General features: G+C 58.2%; 8 protein-coding genes across 8 annotated transcripts; 3 read left to right on the forward strand and 5 right to left on the reverse strand.

The window, feature by feature from the left end:
* Positions 1–476: 476 nt before the first annotated feature.
* Positions 477–3,248, forward strand: A1Q1_06570 (uncharacterized protein; the record flags this gene model as incomplete). Its single annotated transcript, XM_014320720.1, has 1 exon — positions 477–3,248. One exon carries the CDS (start codon positions 477–479, stop codon positions 3,246–3,248), a length of 2,772 nt encoding a protein of 923 aa, XP_014176195.1.
* A 1,096-nt stretch (positions 3,249–4,344) lies between these two features.
* Positions 4,345–5,157, reverse strand: A1Q1_06571 (uncharacterized protein; the record flags this gene model as incomplete). The annotated part of the gene is made up of 1 exon (XM_014320721.1): positions 4,345–5,157. One exon carries the CDS (start codon positions 5,155–5,157, stop codon positions 4,345–4,347), a length of 813 nt encoding a protein of 270 aa, XP_014176196.1.
* Positions 5,158–5,604: 447 nt separating this feature from the next.
* On the reverse strand, positions 5,605–6,687 carry A1Q1_06572 (uncharacterized protein; the record flags this gene model as incomplete). Its single annotated transcript, XM_014320722.1, has 1 exon — positions 5,605–6,687. The coding sequence occupies one exon, from the start codon at positions 6,685–6,687 to the stop codon at positions 5,605–5,607; it is 1,083 nt and encodes a 360-aa protein (XP_014176197.1).
* Positions 6,688–8,276: 1,589 nt separating this feature from the next.
* A1Q1_06573 (flavonol synthase/flavanone 3-hydroxylase) lies at positions 8,277–9,447 on the reverse strand (the record flags this gene model as incomplete). The annotated part of the gene is made up of 4 exons (XM_014320723.1): positions 8,277–8,945; positions 8,996–9,092; positions 9,138–9,319; positions 9,370–9,447. The coding sequence occupies 4 exons, from the start codon at positions 9,445–9,447 to the stop codon at positions 8,277–8,279; spliced, it is 1,026 nt and encodes a 341-aa protein (XP_014176198.1).
* Positions 9,448–11,307: 1,860 nt separating this feature from the next.
* A1Q1_06574 (ferric-chelate reductase) lies at positions 11,308–13,062 on the forward strand (the record flags this gene model as incomplete). The annotated part of the gene is made up of 1 exon (XM_014320724.1): positions 11,308–13,062. The coding sequence occupies one exon, from the start codon at positions 11,308–11,310 to the stop codon at positions 13,060–13,062; it is 1,755 nt and encodes a 584-aa protein (XP_014176199.1).
* A 71-nt stretch (positions 13,063–13,133) lies between these two features.
* A1Q1_06575 (uncharacterized protein) lies at positions 13,134–14,300 on the reverse strand (the record flags this gene model as incomplete). The annotated part of the gene is made up of 4 exons (XM_014320725.1): positions 13,134–13,441; positions 13,480–13,637; positions 13,846–13,971; positions 14,095–14,300. The coding sequence occupies 4 exons, from the start codon at positions 14,298–14,300 to the stop codon at positions 13,134–13,136; spliced, it is 798 nt and encodes a 265-aa protein (XP_014176200.1).
* Positions 14,301–14,913: 613 nt separating this feature from the next.
* Positions 14,914–16,090, forward strand: A1Q1_06576 (oxidoreductase; the record flags this gene model as incomplete). Its single annotated transcript, XM_014320726.1, has 3 exons — positions 14,914–14,967; positions 15,015–15,983; positions 16,025–16,090. The coding sequence occupies 3 exons, from the start codon at positions 14,914–14,916 to the stop codon at positions 16,088–16,090; spliced, it is 1,089 nt and encodes a 362-aa protein (XP_014176201.1).
* A 407-nt stretch (positions 16,091–16,497) lies between these two features.
* On the reverse strand, positions 16,498–18,759 carry A1Q1_06577 (uncharacterized protein; the record flags this gene model as incomplete). Its single annotated transcript, XM_014320727.1, has 3 exons — positions 16,498–17,530; positions 17,700–18,576; positions 18,636–18,759. 3 exons carry the CDS (start codon positions 18,757–18,759, stop codon positions 16,498–16,500), a joined length of 2,034 nt encoding a protein of 677 aa, XP_014176202.1.
* Between the last annotated feature and the right edge of the window lie 735 nt (positions 18,760–19,494).

The raw sequence follows: 19,494 nt of genomic DNA on the forward strand, positions 1-19,494 counted from the left end.
TGATGACGGCAAGCTGTGACTGGACCGACATCACTTGCAGCCACTTGCGATGTTTCGAGGCCTGACGACAGTGTCGACACCTGTATCCATGTCGCAGCCGACCTCCGCGACACTGTTCGCTGCACACGGCGACAAGGCCAAGGTCTAACGATGTTTCACCCAACCTGGCGGGCTTATCGACTCTGTCGAATGCCTTTGTGATGTAGTTCGAGTGCTTATCGAGCTCTGTCGACGTCCTCGACGCAACTTGCCAATGACGTGTCATGTGCCAAGTCTTATCAGACACCGCAAAACTATATAAAGGCAGCTTCTAGGCGGTTCCCCACGTTCTTAAACGACTCTGCATCGTTCCTATCGCTCGAATCGACAACTCGAAACACCTCGAAACCTCTTTCGCATCTGAATCATCGCTATCGGTATGTCTCGCTGTCATCGATACTACCGACGACAGCTATCGCACTGCTGACGTCATAGCCATGGGATACAAACGAACTGCCAAGGTTGCTGCGACAGCCCGTGACATGCGCTCGACACGCACGAGCACCACCGTCGCCAACCGTGTGACTGTCGCCCCTGTCGCCAAAGTCAAGGCTGCCCACGGCAAGTCACTCGCCATGAACCGCAAGCGTCTGACTCCCACCGTCAATAAGCGCCACCCCATCGTCTGGATCGACAACACCGGTTTTGACTTCGGTGCCTATCCCGCCTGGCCGAAGATGTCGAAGCCCACCAAGCAGACCGCTGCGTCTGTCGAATCCTCTGACGCTGTGTTCGATGGTGACTCGACTCCTGGCTCTGCCGACGACAACGCCATCGCCCCACACGGGAACTTGAACCATGCCGTCGAGACTCACGACAGTGACGCCGAAGATGCCAACATCACCGACGATGATGCAGCCGCCTTCGATGGTGGTGGCGACAGTGACTCTGCTGACCTCGAGGGTCACAGCGACAACTCAGTTGCAGCTGACGCCGCTGCTGCTGATGTCTCGGGGGACGACGACGACATCGATGTCACAGCTGCAGTGGCTGGCGATGACGACGACTTCTTCGTTAACAACGACACTTCGCCGTCGCACGACTCGGACGACGACTCTGTCATCGAGACGGGTTCGAACCAGGTCATCAGCAGCGGCGACTTCTCGGCCCTGCCGTTCTTCAAGGAATTCCGCACTCTGGCGTCGCTTCATGCTTCCGAGAGGGACGCCATCTATGCCGAAACCACTCGCCTGCCTGTCGACGTCGACAAGTGGGAAGTCGCCATGTCGCCGACGTTCTATCTGCGCCACATCGACACACCCGTCGCCTGCGTTCGGCTCGCTTCCCATGCGCCCAAGTCGAAACCTCGTCGCAAGGACGAACCGAAGACTCCATTCGACGGATGGCTGCTCCTCGCTGACGACGTCCACCTTATCTTTGTCGACCCAGCGATCAAGGCACCGTTCTATCGTGAGCTCAAGAAAACCCACATCGTTCGGCCGAGCCGCTTCCCGTGGGTGTCGTCGACAGGCGGCGCTGCCATTCCGATCTGTCGCTTCGTGGAATGCCTTCAAGTCGCCCACTGCTCGACAATTCGACTGAAGCAGTACGGCCAGAAAATGCCTATCGACAAGCGCTACATCACTCGTCCCATCGCCGACGCAGAGCACCGCCTCAGCGAGCACAACGAGTGGGACATCGGTACCAACTTCGAGTCGTCGGTCATCTGGCTCTTCAGCCCCGTCAATGGAAACATCTCTCGACACTTGACGACATTCCCGATGATCATTCCGGGCTCCCTCGACTATGGCTCGGTTCAAATTATCACTCGCTTCAAGCACCGAGACTTTCGTATCAAGATCTACCCTCGACTTGTGCACGTCATCAAGTCGATCAACAGTCGACTGCAAGGCGAGCCTCCCCAAACTGTCCGAAACATCAAGCGAAAGGGTGCCGCTGCCCAGGCGATGGTCCAGGAGCTGACGACGATCTCATCGAAGGAGATGGGCGGCTTTCGAATTGAAGTTTCGGTGCGGGCGAGGACTCTCGGTGAGGCGCAGCGCATCGTTAACGACACTGGTTTCCTTCGCCCGAGTACTTGGGTGAACTCGTCTGATGGCCCGCTCTCTCGATTCCGACTCGACGTCAAAGTCGTCACCAAGCAAGGCCTCATCGACAATGCGAACTGGGTCTACCGACAGTCAGTCGCTGCAGGCATCTACTCGGGTGGTGACCACACTGCAGCGACAAGCCTCGACAAGCGCATCTCTCTTGACGTCTTCAACTCGCTAGGTTGGAACGCCGGTCTGCGTACTCCGACACGCTCACTCGACCCAGTCGCCTGGTGGCGCACTGTCGAGATCTCTGACGAGGCTATGTCAGAAGTCGAGCTCCTCGCCATCCTCAACCGCCTCTACCCGACAGACCTCGACAAGCGTAACCTTGTGGCGATCATCCGAACGAAGGGCAAGAAGAAGGGATTTCCCTGTCGCAAGAACGAAAAGCACAGCTACGACATCAAGGCGCGTCATCCGCCGCGCTGGCAGTGCCGCGACAAGTCGTGCAAGGACAACCTCCCTCTCGGCCAAGCGATGCGCTGGGTCGCTCAACTCATCATCAACGACTGGGTCCCCCGACAGGCTGTGGGCATCCCGTCTGCCAGGCGGCAGAGCGACACAGCGGACGACAGCCGTCGGGTCACCAACGACAAGCTCGGCGTCGTTCACCGTACCCCACTCAGCAGTGTCACTCCCCCTCGCCGCATCGACAAGGCATTCCGCCCACCTCCCGCCATCAATCGTCTCCGCTTCGAAGTCCCCGGCATGTCTCGACTTGTCCGACTTCCTGTCGAGCCTGCCTACTATCGCACGAGGTGGACAATCGGTGACGGCAACTGCCAGTTCCGTGCTTTCGCCAAAGCGTACGGTGGAATCGACCACATCGCTGCTCGCAAGGCTGCTGTCGACTACATGTTCGAGAACTTCAAGCAGTTCGAGGCCTTCTACGCTGACGACGAGATGGAGAAGCAGTACGGCGACTTCGACATGTACCTCGACGCCATGGCGAAACAGTTCGAATACGGCGACCAGCTGACGCTCGCTGCCCTCGCTGCGTCGTACAAGGTCTCGATCAAGGTTCTTCACATGTCGCACACTCTCGACTATGAGTGGGTTGACGGCGGTGACAGCGACAGCGGTCGAGTCATCAAACTGTTCTTCAACGCCGGCACGAAGCACTACGAGAACCTCGTCGCTGCGAGGGACCTGTAGTCGACAGCTGTCGACAGTGGCGGAAATGATTAAGTAGTGAACGAAATGCTATCAGAATGTCTCGAAAGCTGTGTGGTGCAGTGGCAGGCGACTGTGAAGACGAGGGGTCACTGACGACAAGGAGTCGACATCACTCGGAATGTCGACAGGCTGTCGGAAGTCTCTCGACAGTGCACCGACGCAGTGTCGTTTGGACTTAGCCAAAATTTCAGCTGCCCAGAGTGGTGTAACTGGTCCACGTGCACCCGCAAAGGAGCTGGAGCGATGAAACTTGGTGACGTCATAGATATCCCCTAGATATGTTTCCACGTGAAACGGCCGATCCCTAGTCACAGTTCCGGTCACGTTTTCACCCATGTTTCTGTGCTGAAACTTCAAAGTGCCGAAAGTGTGACCGAAAATGGTCTCCGCGCAGAGTGGGGTAGCTCAATCTGCAGCAAAAAAATCACTCTTTCAGAGTACGTAATAATCCAGAGGGCGATTTTTGGCACCCCCCACCCCCGCCCACACATGTAACCCCTCTAGCTCCAAGCCAACCCCTGCCCGTGATCCGCGTTCATGCCCCTATGCCCGTGATGTCCCATGGTTCAGCCGTCGATTCGTTCATTTGCTCATGGATTCGCGGATTTGCGCGATCCAACTGTCATCCGCGCTACGGGGCGTTGATCTGTGGCACGACGAACTCTGTGACTCGCGGATCTGGGCTGGACCATGGCAGCGTGGACCAGCGGATGCGCTCGCCTGCAGTGGGTCTTACATCTCATGAGACCGGGAGCCAAGACAGGATTGTCAGAAGCGAGAGTGCGCGCAGCCGAGCAGCGCGAGATGTGCGAGGTGCGGTGTGACATGCCTCGCGTGAATGAGACGTGGACGCTGACGAAGTTCGAAGCGCAGCAGCAGCGCATCAGCTGTCCTGCATGTTCTGCGTACTACGTCAGCTGCTCTGCGTCAGCTGCGGTAGAACACAAGATATGCAGGCATCTGCTCGACGGAAACGCCGGGGCAGGTATGCTCCGAGACTGCTGGCGGCCTGGCGGACGCCCGTACGCCCCCGTCCAAGCGCAAGCACTTCCCCCACCCTTGCCTTCCAGATCGATCAACGATCCGCACAGATGCACAGCGACCAGTGGGGGCGGCTGCTCAGGAGCGCACATGGGAAGCCAAGGGGCGGCCGGGGTGGCACGTGTGGGGAGGTTGTTTCGGTGTATGCGGCGTAAAGCTCGTCAAGGCCAGCGCACTGACGTTCGCTTCTGATCTCGTGTCGACGGGAGGCGGCGCTCAGACCTTTTCCTCCCCACCTTGTTGCTCCACTTGGACGTTTAGACCACTCCACGCCCCCACCAGGGCCCACCACGGGAGTGCCGGCGCGCCAGAGAGTGTCTGTCCGCCGGATAGCCACGGAGGAGGCTCGAGCGGTCAGCTGTCGAGACGCAGGGAAGAGACGAGGCGGGGCGACGAGGGTGCCCCAGATCTTCAGAATGCTTGGCATGGCAGCCTGTCGTGCTTGAATGACCGGGGGCGTTGCGCCTTTGTGCGAGGCCCGCAGCTGTCGACCAACGGGGGACAAAGTTGGGGGTGGGTCTGGCGCCTGCCGCACAGAAGCGGGCAAAGCCGCCGCGCTCGTGACGCAGCCGACGCGCTTGCATTGGTCCGGTGGTTGCGGTGGAGGGGTGGTGGAGGCATGGAGGGGCAGCAAAGTCATGAGATTTCGGGCAGCTGTTGGCCAAGTTGGCGAGTTGGCCAGCTGGGATGCCGCAGCCGCCCACCGGGTCCACCAGACCACTTTTGTTCCAAGCCATGTCCAAGCCAACCAATACAGCCTTGAGGCGGCAGGAGGAATGAGACTGCTTAATGCTGCGAAAGTGAGAGTCCAGGCGCCCCAGCCTAGTAATGTGGCTGCCGTGCCCATGGCGAGCGGGGGCCGGAGCCTGAGCCTCAATGCAGCCAGAGTGAGACCCTGCGAAACGTTTTGGGCACGGGGGCTGAGGCGTGTTGACCTTCGAGCGGGCACCCCCCACCCCCGCCCACACATGTAACCCCCCAACACTACACCCAACACAGGTGTCTAAGAGTTATATACACACGAAGCAGTTTTCTCGATAGTAAACGTGAAAGGCGTCGTGGTATGTATGCGGCATGCAACAAGAGTGCTGGAAGGCTCCCCTTCACTTTTTTCGATCGGAATCTCGCACTTCTGTCAGCGGTAAATCGATTGGAATCAACTTTCATTATGGGCAGTAATGTCCTGGAGCGACGGATAAAGAAGCCAGGGCATTGTTTGGATTAGATTACTGCCATAACCTGAACCGTTTCACTGTGTCCCGGGCTATGTCCTGGTTTACAAAGAAGGTGAAGTTCAAGCGCTCGCTTGCTGCCACATCCTGGGATTCACAGTGCACACCATGGAGCAGGTCGCCACCAGTGAATGCCAGCAACTGTCCAGACTGAATGAGGATCCGGTAGCCAAGGTTTGGAAAGTCCATTGCCAGTTGGCAAGATCCTGCCCCCCCCCCCCCCAGCCACTGGGATCGATAGAGAAGCTGTAAGACACAGCTCCCCTCTCATTCCAGTCATGGAAGTCGATGTGGCGGCGTTCAGCAAAGCCCTTGGATACCTGCAAGGTGGTACCCATGAGACCAAGCCGAAGTGGCTTAGCATTGAACTCACACTCATACTTGGTTTGGACTTGTTCCACACCTGCCGTGATAGCCGAAGGACGAAGGGTTTTGTAATCATTCACAGTGGCAAAGTTGCAGATTTTGGTGCAAACATTGTGGGCTCCGAGGTCCATCTCCTTGACCTTGCGCTTGAGAGGGAGAAGAACATAGTCGATGGCAGCCATGAAGCGCATGATGTAACGCTGGCGTGTAGCATCCCCTCCCTGCAAGGTGTCAGAGGTGAAGAAAGACTCACGAGCCGAAGGTCGCCAGTAGCCCAGCAGCAAAGGCTTGAGGTTGTAGGAAGAACGATTGTTTTGCTGATTGATGGAGGAGGTGGTGGTCTTGAAGATTTCGGGGCAGCGTTGAAGGAGTAGGTGATACCCCTCCCAAAGGATGTGCTGGCAACGCTCTGAGAGGAAAGTGTCGCGTCGCCAAACCCAGAAGTGTGCTCTGAGGGACAGGGGGCAAGGAAGGGTGGTGCCCTCCTGGTGTTGTTGCTCGCCATTGGTGTCGAAGGGACAAGCATCTTTATCGCGATGCTCATGCATGCCATTGTTGTTGTAAGGACACACATCAGGCCCGGGGCATTTGTTGTTGAAAGGGAAGGTGATGAGGAGGTTTTTGTTGGTGGTAAGCCTGGTGAGGGTTGTGTCTTGGAACTTGGTGATGGCAGCTTGCATGGCAGACTTTGAGTGATGGGTGACGAGCAGCAGCTGATCCTGTGCCGAGGTCCTAGGTGGAAGGACACTAACAATGATTTCCCTGCGTTTTTGAGGCATCTAGAGTGTTAGTATGCATGGTACATGGTCAGATTATGTTAGTATGCATTGCTACCTACCGTTTGCAAAAATTCCGGTTGGATTTGGTTGAGAAATGGGTGAGATATAGTGATGTTTGATGGTGAGCAGCTGGTCGTGCTGGTGGAGGTTTCGGGTGGATGGATGAGTGCGCAGGTGCACGCGTTTTCATTTTGACAACACAACATCCTTGGCATTTTCCAGCACTGGTGTTACTACTGCCTCGTGGTCCCAGCAGCTGAATTCTGCCTCTCGACACCTGCCCTCCACAGGCAGTACCTGCTGACTGGTGTTACTACTGCCCCGTGGTCCCAGCATCTGGCAACTGGCCTCTCGACACCCGGCAACTGGCTTCTCACGTCTCGACACCTGCTGCCTGGTGCTACTACTGCTCTGTGGGCCCAGGAAGCTGCAATTGCGCCCCTGGCCAAACTGCCCCCCGGGCATAGCAGCACCTGTGAGTTTCACCCCAAAATCACCTTTTTCCATGCATCCACCTCAATTCTCAACATTTCTGCGCGATTCAACAACTGGCCCACTGCCTGCAACGAGCTCTATCGACTGGTGTTGGAATCTTGGATCTGCATGCATGCATTGCAGAGATACAGGTTCCACGGACTCTTGGCAATCTTAAGTGGGGGGAGCAAATAATGCCACCGTACGGTGAGGTTTTGACTTAGCGGGGTGGTGCAATCTACGTAGCATAAATAGAGCAGAGGAGGCACGGTTGCCTCCTCGTTGATGAATGTTCATTGTCTTCTACATAGAGCTAGCTCGTAGTCTTCGACTCGACTTGTATCTCCAACTATCCGATCTCGTGCCCTCGCGACCTACGCTCGGGCAGGGTCTGACACCACATATATGAATGTTCCGTTGTTTTCAGCTGCCAGTCGCACCCTGTCGATACACGACCTCAAAGGTGGAACCTCCCTGATAACTTGACTACGAGCCGCACGACGACCCGGGCAAGGTTTAACATTGATTGTATCAGTTGGGGTCGTTGGACGCACTGTCAATATATGTCCTTCCCGTCACGAGATGTGCAGACTCCATGCGTGAAAGCTCCCCAGACGCCTGCAAGTGTAGGCGTTTCTGATCAGATAACCCACACGGATCTCATGAGCTTAGATCTCAGAAAAACTTGAGCTTTGCGACGAAACGATTCTGATTGCTCGGAGGACGATGAATGTCAGCACTCTCTCCGATGGCTTCCTCCGGCCGGTGGCTCGAAGTTCCTCTGCCTGTCGACAAGAGGCCCTGCCCGGCATGGCCCTCTTTCTCGTTGCGCCGCATCTGATATCTGTCTTCACCGTGCCCATTACATGCTTAACCACCCCGTAACACTTACACGTTCTCATGGTCTTGAATTTGGTTTTGCGCTCCGCCTGCAGAGCAGAGCAGAGCGGCCATTTCGGGAGAAATCAAGACAGCACAGGCACAGCGTGGAGTTAACTCTCGATGTCAGTCCATTACCACGCTTGACACGTCTCTAGCCTTCAGTCCACGGCCGGCGCTTAAGTCTTTTCATGGAATACATCATTGCTTAACAACTAGGAGGGCACGGTCTGAGTTCACGCCTTGGTGGGCTCGGCGCCGTACATGGCGAGCACATGCCTGTCGACGTATTCGCGCACACTGATGGGCGGGTACTTTGCGGGGTTGGTCTCGGAGAAAGTACCAGGGATAGCCTTGACAATGGCCTCGGCGTCGGCGCCACAGAAGTAGGGGAGGGAGAAGCGCTCGGGCTGGAGGGGTCCAGAGTCTGCCGAACGGCGGGGCGGAGCGACGCGGTGGGTCGTGGAGCGGAGTCCGTCGTTAGACCAGCGCTGCAGCAAGTCGCCAATGTTGAAGACGCAGGTCGATGGCGTGACGGGCGGCGCGGGGACGAAGACGCCGGGGCGCTTGGGGTCCTCGACTTCAAGGCCGCCAACGTTGTCCTGGAACAGCAGCGTGAGGGTGCCAAAGTCGGTGTGCGCGCCGGTGCGCGTGTTGTCGGGCGACTCGGTAGCCGGCCAAGGCAGCGACGGGTAGTGCAGCAGGCGCAGGTAGTTGTCCTGGTGCGAGTGGTAGCTGTCGAAGAAGCCCTTATCGATGCCGGGCATGCCGATCGAGAGCGCTGTCAGAGCCTTGTTCCGAACGGCGGAGCAGAGATCCGACCAGTGCTGGAGAGCGGCGCGGAAGCCGGGGAGGTCCTCCTCGTCGGGCCAATTGTTCGGGTAGTGGTACGATCCGTCGGCATCCTTGCGGGTTTCTGCTATCAGCGGCGGGAAAGTTGAGGTCACTCACGGACGTCAAAGGACTGCTTGTTGTCACCGCTGTTCTTGTCGGGGTTGTCCTCGCCGCGGAGGATGCGTGTAACCTGCTCCTGGCCGATGCCGGAGTAACCACTGAATGTTAGCTCGTGCCACCGAGCAACGGCCGTCTGTACTCACCCGCAGCGGGGGGTCTCGGCAGTGCGCGGGAGGATCTTGCACTTGGCCTTGGCCTCATCTGGAAGGCTGTGGAAGCGGCGCGACCAGTCGAAGATGGTGTTCACATCGCCGTCGGCGATGCCAGTGTTGGTGAGGTACGCAAAGCCGACATCTCGGCATGCTTCGAAGAACTGCTTGCCAATCTTCTCATCGAGCTGTGCGTGTTAGCGGTGCTTGCGGTGTGGTAACTCACGTCAGTGTTACCCTGGTCGAAACCCTCAAAGTCGATGATGGGCAAAAGACCGAGAGTGGTGGGAGTGTCGTTGGCCATGTTGGGTGGGTGTAGGGGGGTCCTTAAGTAGTGGTGGAGGTAGCTTGTGCTGCAGTGCCGATATCAGGCGCTTCAGGAGTAGATATACACATGGTGTCGACTGCCACCGGCGTGGAGCATGACGCGCGTTCTCGCTGCTCCGTGTCTGCTTGGAATACCCGCCTCGGCCTGGATTACTCACACACTGTGGGCATGGCCGAGGCTGCCGCAGTAGATGGAGCGCAGAGGTCGGGGGGCGAGCTTTGAGACCGAGAGTAGAATGAACTCTGTTAGTGCGTAGCGGCACACTTTACGTCCGACATCCGAGATTGCTTGGAATGGAACACATGTGATTCGCCCTAGAATGCGGCGGGTGCACATGTCAAACATGCCAGACGCCGAAACGCTCACATGGCCCTGGCCCTTCGATCGCAGAAACCTGGAGCTTAATCTGTTGATTCAGTGTGAGCTCGGGGACCGAAGCACCTTGGAAGCCCGGGACTCGACGTCATGCCACCCAGGAACCCACTCACCTGCCGTGCAAGACGAAAACAACCGCGTCCAGGATGGTGTGTCGAAATTGACGATATACTTTTTCTGGAGGCGGCTTTTCCCCATATGCCCCCCGTGCCTGACACAATTCGACTTCCACCTGTCACCGCCCAGGATGATCGGCAGCCGCCGGCATGTATATCGCCCCACAACGGCGCGTGATCAACCCTCATGCATGTTGCTCCTGAGGATCTGAACCACGTCGCCCCTTGCCAGTATACAGGTAAGCTGCTCCGTTCGCCAGACGACTCCACTGTACTGGAGGGGGTGACATCGGCGGGCTGCAGAATCACCAGTCCTCGGCAGTCACCAAACAGACACACGCGGGGCTTGTCACGTGACTGGATGGCCCCCTACCCCTCCTTTCAAAGGTCTGACAGGCAACGGCGCTGTGAAGAAGGTGTCAGTGACTTGCCCAACCCCGCCAATGCTACACTGTTAGCCTTAATCGGCACGCAGGTGGGACAGGAGACCTTAGGAGCAGACCCAGCACTGCAAATGTTACGGAGAGCATTGTTGTAAGCAGCGGCGGAGGCGCACAGGACAACCTACCTGTACTGAGAGCGAAGCCTGTTCCTCGTCAAGCACGCGCTTCTCTGACGGTGCACGACTCCATCTCACAAGGCCGACTGCACATGCTCCAGCGAGCGCAGCGAGACGCCGTCGGCGGGATGAATCGGCTGCCAAGACACGATTTCGGGCAAGCAGGTTCCGTGCCTCCATCCGGACCGACTTCCTGATTGGCCGGCGCGATCGGCCGAATCGCTATCTGATAAAAAACCATGTCACGGTCCGCTCATCGTCTTGACGTGCACCTCTCCATTCGTTCTTGCCACCCACTCTTGCCATTATCCATGATCTCGAGATGACCATGGCCGCCTCGCCATCTGCGGCGCTCGCTATCCTCCTCCTTGCTTCGATCACACAGGCTGCCTTCGTTGGCGGGCCTGGAGCTTGTTTCTCGGCATGCCGGCTCCCTCTCGAGTTCGTCTCGTTCGCCGACATCGACGGGCCGTCGACGTGGTCTCGCAAGATTGCATCACACGACTTCATGACCTCTCTTGTCGCGTGCATGGCAAGCTACTGCTCGCCTGAAGGCATCGACGCCGGTTGGGACCGCTTCGCCTCGATGCGTGACCTTGGAGCTCCCGGTACTCCGTTGCCCGCTTTCGCCGATGTGCTTTCGACGGTGCCACTGGAACCCCTCGTTGTTGACACGATCGCGAACCAGGGAAAGGTGTACAATGACACGATCCTTGTCTCGCGCAGCAACTTCGACGACGGTTATCACACAGACGTGAGCATTGCCAAAGACTCGACTGACAACAGATGGGGTTCGCGCGACAACTCGATCTCCACAACCTGTTCGGCTGGTGCATGTATGCGCTTTTGGCGGTCATGACTGCCATTGGGCTCGGGAACCGTCTCTTGGCGTATGCTGCACGACGGGGTACCGTGACTTGGACCGGCAACCTGTTGGAGCCGTGGCCCCGGCTCTATGCTTGGTATCGGCGTTACATCGGCACTCCGGCAATGATGGGCTACCGCAACGCTCAGCCGTGGGGCATCCTGACGATCCCAACACGTCTTCAGGCCATTCTCGTCGCGATCTACGTCACGCTTAACGTTGTTATGGGGTGCTACGGATACGACACGTTCGAGAACAACATGTTCTGGCTCGGACGCCAGGACCTCCAGCTTGCCCGCTATGTCGCCGACCGAACAGGCATCATGAGCTTCTACAACATGGTACTTCTGTGGTTACTGGCAGGGCGCAACGATATCATTCTGTGGCTCACGGGCTGGAGCTACCCTTCTCTGAACTTGTTCCACCGTTGGACCGCGCGCGTTGCTGTCGTCCAGGGACTCGTCCACTCGGCCGGCTACGCATACCTGAAGTGGGGCAAGTTCTGGCCGATGATGCGCGAGCGTTACTGGTGGAGCGGCGTGTATGGCATGCTGGCGATGGGAGCGCTCATCCCACTGTCGATCCTGCCGTTCCGGCGCTACGCGTATGAGGCATTCCTCCTCCTGCACATCGGACTCAGCGCTGCCTTCCTGGCGCTCATGTGCATCCACACGGACATGTTCGGATACGACCCTTTCGTTTGGCTCTGCGTCGGCATCTGGCTCTTCGACCGCGTTCTTCGCCTCCTCCGTGTCGTCGTGCTCAGCTATCGCACCCTTGGAGCGCGCAACGCTGTCGGCGTTGTGACCGCCATCGAGCCCGGTCTAATGCGGCTCAGCGTGGACACTAGCGTGCCCATCACGCCGCGGCCGGGAGACTACTACTTCTTGTACTCCCCTCACAGTCTGACGCCGTGGGAGAACCACCCCTTCACTCTCGCTAGCTGGGAAAAGCGTCGCGACCGGACCACCCTCCACTTCCTAATCGCGCCTCAGGCGGGCTGGACTTGGCGGCTTCGGAGGCGCATCGAGGCTGCGACCCTCAAAGGCGGAGAGTCTGCGCCCCTGGTGACGGCGCCAGAGGCCAGGCTACGCGTGCTCCTTGAGGGGCCATATGGAACCCGCGATCCCATCGACGAGTATGACCACATTCTCCTTCTCGCGGGTGGAAGTGGAATCGCTGCGATCCTCCCCTACGTCTACTGCCTGGGTCAGTCGTCGGATGGCAAGGCGAAGAAGCGCCGTATCAGCGTGGTGTGGACGGTGCGAAATGCGGCTTACGCGGCCGACGTTTTTTCGAATGAGCTGGCCCCTGAGCGCACCTCACACATCAGCCTCGACCTGTACCTTACGCAGGAGGAACCAGCGTCGGCACGTGCCTTCCTGGCTGGTCTCGAGGTTACGCTGGACAGCGGGTACGGTGCCGTAAACCCCAGCGAGGTCGGAGACAGGGAGCGCCGTGACGTCGTATTTTCGAAGGGCCGACCGCCTATCCGCGAGCTGCTTGCGGCCCAGATCGAGGCGCTCAGTGGGACAGAAGGATCGCGGCTGGCTGTGCTCGCGTGCGGTCCTGGGGCAATGATGGACGATCTGCGAGCGGACATCGCAGACGCCTATGGCTCTCCTATCCTCCAAGCCGACGCTTCCAGGCTCGACTACTGGCTCGAGTACTTCTAGCGGTAGTTCTTCACAGTGTTTCTTGTTCATGCTATGCTACAACTGTATCATTTTGCAAACCTTGTTGAGACTCAGATGCCATAGCTCTGACCAGGTTGCGCATTGCCCCAGACGTACTTGCCGACCTTGCCCCAAGTGTAGCCTTTCGCGGTGGGCTTGGGTCCATTCCCGGGGAGACGCTTGGCCTTCTCCTCGGGGCTCTCCAGCCTGCGGACGAGGGCGCGGCCAGTGTCGGTGAAACAGACGTGTTCGGAGGTGCAGTCGCGGTGAGCCCACTCGTCAGACGTCTTGTCCTTCATTTCGTCGAGCAGGACCTTGAGGTAAGGCAACTCTGCCTGAATCTCGGCACGGCCTTGGGTCTCAATGAACTTGATGTAGTCTGAAGGCCTTAGCTTTAGTGGGGTGGAGCGTACTAACTGTGGCGCGCCTTGTACAGGAGACGGGCAGGAGCGTAGCGGCCTTGGAGAACGGCGTCGATAGCCGCACCGCACAGGAGGGTGTCCTGAGTCATATCCCTACCGCTGGGAAGCATCTTGAACGAGGCCAGGAAGAAGTTGTTCCAGATTTGCGCGTCGCTGCCGTCAGCTTGGTCACGCTTTGAACATACAGCTCAGCCAGACCAGTGTTGTAAGCTTGCTCGGCCGTCAGGAAGGCGGGAGACGCGAACCAGGGAATCAGGTCGATGATGCCCTCCATGTAGCCCATCTGCGCGCGCGAGTAGCCTGATTGGGTGCCCAAGCGGTACAGTCTTCCATCAGCTTAGCACCCTATGAGTGAACCCACGCGTTCGCCTCCTCCTTCGTTGCCTTGATGCGCTTGACAACAACGTCGACGGGCTCGATGCGCCCTGCCGCTTTGTCGGCGATCTTGCGCTTGAGGTGCGCGTGGACCACGTTGCCAACGTCGCAGCTGAGGAGAGTCATAACCTTGAGGGAAGGCCACGCCTTCTCAAACTGGACAGTGCTCTGCTTGAGATCCTTCTCAAAGTCGAAGGGAGGTCTGGCGTAAGTCTCTGGAACAAAGTTGGCTCACCCAGCGATCCAGTCGTGGTAGTGCCTGAGGGTCACATTCGCCTCGTCAATGCCGCCCTCCTCGAGAATCCAAAGTCCGCAGATCTGAGCATTGAGCGAGGTGTCTTCCTGTGTGAGGTGTTTGTCCTCGAGCTTGATGATGCGGAGGTCAGTGTCACCCCCGAGGGTACGAGGGGGTGCAAAGCAGCGAGGAACTGGGACCGACATGGTGGATGCTTTGATGTTTTATCGAAAGCATGGGGATGGTTTGAGCCATGACTCCGTTCCGAAAACCAGGCATGCTACCTGCCTGGTTTCAAGGCCTGCGCCCTCCATGCATAGCTAGAGCTTCTTCGAGCCGTGCGAGGTGATCGTCGATCTGAGCTTCTGCTCGAACTCGTGAGGGGGTGTTAGCTCACCGGAAGATGATTGCGAATTCACGGTCGCGGTATCTTGCAATCTCGGTCAAGTCGGCGATGTCGGCCCGCTCTTGTCGGCCTAAACCGACATCTGCTGCGCAGAGGCGGGTCCATGCAGTGGAAAGCGTGGAACGCGTGGAACGCGCGGAGTCTCCCACTCTAGATCCGAGAACGGTCGAAGCGCCATGGGCGGTTGTGCAGTCGCGGCCGAAGGTTCCGACGGAAGTCGCCGCAAAGTCGCCGCAGCTTTTGCTTATCTGATAAACACCGCGCAAGTTGACTCACCCAAACCTCTCCTCGCTTCCGTCGGCAGAGTCATCAGTGAGCGCCCACGCTCGGGGCCGAGCCACCGATGCATGAGCCAGGCTATATATAGCCCTGGGTGCTTGCTGCTCTCCCATATCTTTCCATCCTCGCTCATTATGGTCACTGTCATCAAGAACGTTGTTGTCGTCGGCGGATCGTACGTCGGAATCGTGAGTGAGCCGTGACAACTGGGTGCTGACCACAGAACACGGCCAAGGAGCTCGCTGCCATCCTGCCCACGGGCTACAGAGTGCTGCTAGTCGAACCTCACAGTCACTTCCACCACCTCTTCGCCTTCGTTAGTACATCCCCGAGACGAATCACTAACAGAAAGCCCCGTTTCGCTGTCCTGCCCTCGCACGAGCACAAGGCTTTCATCCCGTACCGCGTGTTTGAGAACAACCTGAATGCCGTGGTGCGCGCCAAAGCTCTTGAGGTTCACCCTGACCATGTCGTTCTGGACCGATCCTGGGAGGGATCGACTCAGCTGCCGTTCTCCTACCTCGCCATTGCAACTGGAACGCGCCTGACACCGCCGGGCACGATGGTGTCAGAGGACAAGCTGCCCTCGGTGAAGTACTTCCAGGAGTATCAGAACCGCGTCATCGCAGCTTCGTCCATTGTCATCATCGGCGGCGGTGCCGTCGGCGTGCAGATGGCGACGGACCTGAAAGAGCTCTATCCGTCCAAGAAGGTGACTCTGGTCCAGTCGCGCGACCGGGTCATGCCCAAGTTTCACCCCAAGTTCAATGAGCTCATCATGGAGCGCTTTGCTGAGTTGGGTGTCGACGTGATCACGGGCAACCGCGTCGTTGTGCCTGAGGGCGGCTTTCCAAGCGATGGCTCAACCTTCGCGGTGAAGCTCAAGGACGGGCGCGAGATCGAGACCCAGCTCGTGATCCCGGCCACGGGCCAGAGTGCGAACAACGAGCTCGTGCGCACCCTTCCCGACCAGATCAACCCCGAGAACGGCTTCATCCGCGTCCAGCCCACCCTCCAGCTCAAGGACTACCCGAACATCTTTGCCGTCGGCGACATTGCCGACACGGGAGCACACAAGGCTGCGCGCCCAGGTATGGCGCAGGCTGCAGCTGTCGCGAAGAACATTCGCTCTCTTATCGACGGCAACAAACCGACAGAGAAGTACACTGTCTCGCCGGCGGGTATCCATCTGACTCTGGGACTGGTGAGTAGAATCTAGGAGGCGTAGCTAACAGATAGCAAAAGAACATCGTGTTCCGCAACCCCGCCGCCGAGGGCGAGGAGCCGTCGTTTACCTGGCGCGATGAGTAAGTAATCAACTAATCAGCCTTTAGTACCATGCTAACGCCCAGCGGAACGGCGGACATGAACATTGGCGGCGTGTGGGAGAGACGCGGGGTTCGTGTCAACTGCATCGACGACTACCATCTGTAGATTTCCCCTGTCAGCTTTGACGCTTCGGCGCCAGGAGTAACAGAGATGGAGAGTTGCGGGAGGTTCTGGCTCTTGCAGCCCAAGTGCGCAGATCTACGCTGTGTATGATGTATTAATTAGCTTCCGGCGCGTGTTCTGAACAGGCTGCAATGCTGCGCGAAGCTGCGCCAAAGTAGCCGGTATAGAGTCGCATCGGAACGCCTCGTCGAAGGCTGAAGGGTGGGCAGCCGTGCTGGGTCGTGATGCGCAGTTCTTTGGACGGTGGTTGCGCGTGAAGGTCCTGGCTATACCTTCGGGGGCTCGAAGACGAGCGTAGCCAGCTCTGACCCGATGCGCTCCCGAAAGTCCACCTCGGTCTCGAACCGCACGCGCGCCTTGATGTCCTCGATATCGGCGTATCTGCGCCCGAACTCAATCTCGAACATCCAATCCCAGAAGTACCGGACCTTCTCGGCCTTATTGGCAAAGTACCGGGGGGGCGTCGGCTCCCACTCCTCATCTGGGAATGGGGATCCGCACCACGTATCCCAAGCGTCCATGCCGACGAGCGTGAGTGTTGCTCGTGGAAAGGCGTGCAGATAGGCGAGCGAGCTAGTCGCAAGCTGGTTCAGGAGCGTGCTCCGCCATGGGCTCTTGGGGCGCGGGCCGTAGTCATACATCTTTGCCAGAACGCAGACCTCGTGTTCCCTGTGATCGGGTTTGGGTTCGTCTGGCCGGACGCCGTCCGGGAATGAGGATGCTGGAAGGGCTTCGAACGCGAAGCCGAAGTCGCCCATGCCGCGCTGGTCGTAGCGGAGGTGGAGGATGTTGACAGGGATCTCAGGCAGCGGACACGCGACCACGAGGTCGTCTTCGGGGTACACTGTCGCGAAAGCTGAGTCGGGGATGTCGACGTTGAAGATTGCTGTCTGGACTCCAGTCCCCGGCAGCTTGAATCGATGGTGCATTCGTGAGAAGAAGCGCACCGTGTTCGGCTCGCTGGCGAGGCTGAAGGAACCGAGGATGGGTGGCTCATCGAACGACTCGGTTCTGAAAACTTCGTCGTGCACGTCGAGCACGCGAGCTTTGGTCGGTCGCGCATCCCAGACGAAGCTGCGTTCGGTGTCGTCATCCGACCCGGTATCGAGAACGCGCCGAACCACCACGTGTTGCAGTAACTTGCGCTGCACTACCGCGTGCAGAGCTGATGACGCCAGTCCCAGTGTCCGGAGTGTCGATACATCGCGGTCGGCGTAGAGAGCGTCGAGGATGAGGTCGAGGATGTGCGGGTAGAACGCGAAGTCGATGGTCATGTTGACAGAGGCGAATGTCGGCGTGCTGTGACGTAAACAGTGCCAAACCCTGATCTCCCACGGTGGCCAATTCTTGGCCATCTGCGGCGATTTACCTATCACCCCTCGAGCACAGTATGCGTCCTTCAAGGAGCCAGCATGAAGAGTGGAGCAGGATGAGGCAAAGCGATCCGATTTGCATAGCCATTACCTACAGCTCGGTGCAGAGTCGGAGCGTCTTAGGTTCACGGTCTCGAAACTCTGCTAATGTGACGAAAGCGAGTCGCGATGTATCGGACTCATACCATCCGGCACAGATGTCCCATAGGTCAGAGACGGTCAAGGACGCCGTAGACTCCGGCATCGGCCAGCGGGTGTTTGTGCCGTCGAACCAATTCACGTCCCAGTTCTCGCTCCCAACGACTGTGACACGAAGGTTCTCGCTCCGTCTCAGCAGTCCTAGTGTCTGTTCAATGACAATGTGCAGGGGCTGATTCGGTTTAGCTGTCGTAGGCCAGACATTGCGCCGAGTCGGCCCGGGATGGAGCATTAGCACGACCTCCATGTCGGGATCGTCACTGAACTCCACCGGTTTGTAGGGGTAGTACACGCTGCAAATCAGGCGAGCCCCGTACCGAACGCTGACGATTGTGCGCTTGAACCGAGGACTGACGGCACAGATGCAGCTCAGCTCCAAGGCTGTGGGTCGCATGCCCGAGACGTCCACGACGTGGATTACCGTATCGGCATCGGGAACCCAGGGCTGGTCGGCGCTGGAGTGGCGAGCGAAGAAGCGGACAGTTGATGGCGATGAAAAGCTCACGTCCGCTGGGGTGAACGGGTCGAACACGTCCAGAAGCTTGATTGCGTTCCATTCACGATTGCGCAATCCGACATGCTTCGTGTACACTCTACCCGGCCGCACGATCAGGTGATGGCAGATCCGACGGTCAACTTGCTCCTTCACGGACGAGGACGTCAGGCGCAACGCGCGCAAAGTGGAGGCATCTCCAGCCTCGTAGACCAAGTCGAGAATCGACTCGAAGATGTGAGGGAATGATGCGGCGTCAATGCAGACCTTGACAGGGCGACCTGGCCGTCAGCGCTTGGTTGGGTTTGCTGCTCACTGATCATTGAAGGTCGTCCCATACTGTGATGAGCAGAAGGAGAGATGTTGCGAAGAGAGAGAGATGCACAGCAATCGGTGGCAACAATGGTGACAGATCTGTGTCCGTGCGCGCCAAGCGTGGCGAGATCTGCGACAGCTACCACCATGCTCTGTCCGCGACAGAGCACAACACCACCATCTCTGGGTTTCACCCGCGTTTGAACTCTTCCATCAAATCGAGAGGACAGAACGACTAACGACTAGGTTGAACAGGCAGGGCGTGATACACGGTTAAATAGCATTCGTTCTTCCTCAGGACGACGCCAAGGAACAATAGCTGTTCTGGCCGGATGTTGCAGATCCCTCGTGCGGGGCGCTGTGGGTCCATGACTCCTCGCAACTCGAGGATGTCATCGCATGGAGTATGGTATCTGAAGAGGTCGGGGCGAACCTTTGTCCTCTTCTCAGCGCCGACCGGTTGATATGCAGCGTTTCGTCTAACGGAGTCCGGAGAAGCCGTTGAGTACGTGCCGCCATGCGAAGTTGCAAGGCTGCTCGAAAGTCAAGGCGTGGGAGATTCGTCAATCTGGTCAGTAAGGGATGCAGGAAAGTCAGCCACGTCCGCGCCCCCAGTCATGTCGGAGCATGCCAGGCAGCCTCCAGCTCCCAAGTCCGCGGTCCACTGTGCGCGTCCAGGAACCAGATACCCCAAGGTCCGTGGAGCTCGTTTACTCCTCTGCGCTTCGACAATGCAACCGGGACGGAATGCGGCACGCAAGCGAGTGTTCGAGTGGAAATGCAGCTCATAGCCGGAAACAGAACCCACAGTGGGCAATGGGCATGCATAGCTGCGGAGCGGAGCTACGGAGTTGAGCCGGCGTGCCAAGATGGCGCCGGTGGCG

This window comes from Trichosporon asahii, assembly GCF_000293215.1.
Source record: "Trichosporon asahii var. asahii CBS 2479 unplaced genomic scaffold scaffold00077, whole genome shotgun sequence".
Classification (NCBI taxonomy): Eukaryota; Fungi; Basidiomycota; class Tremellomycetes; order Trichosporonales; family Trichosporonaceae; genus Trichosporon; species Trichosporon asahii.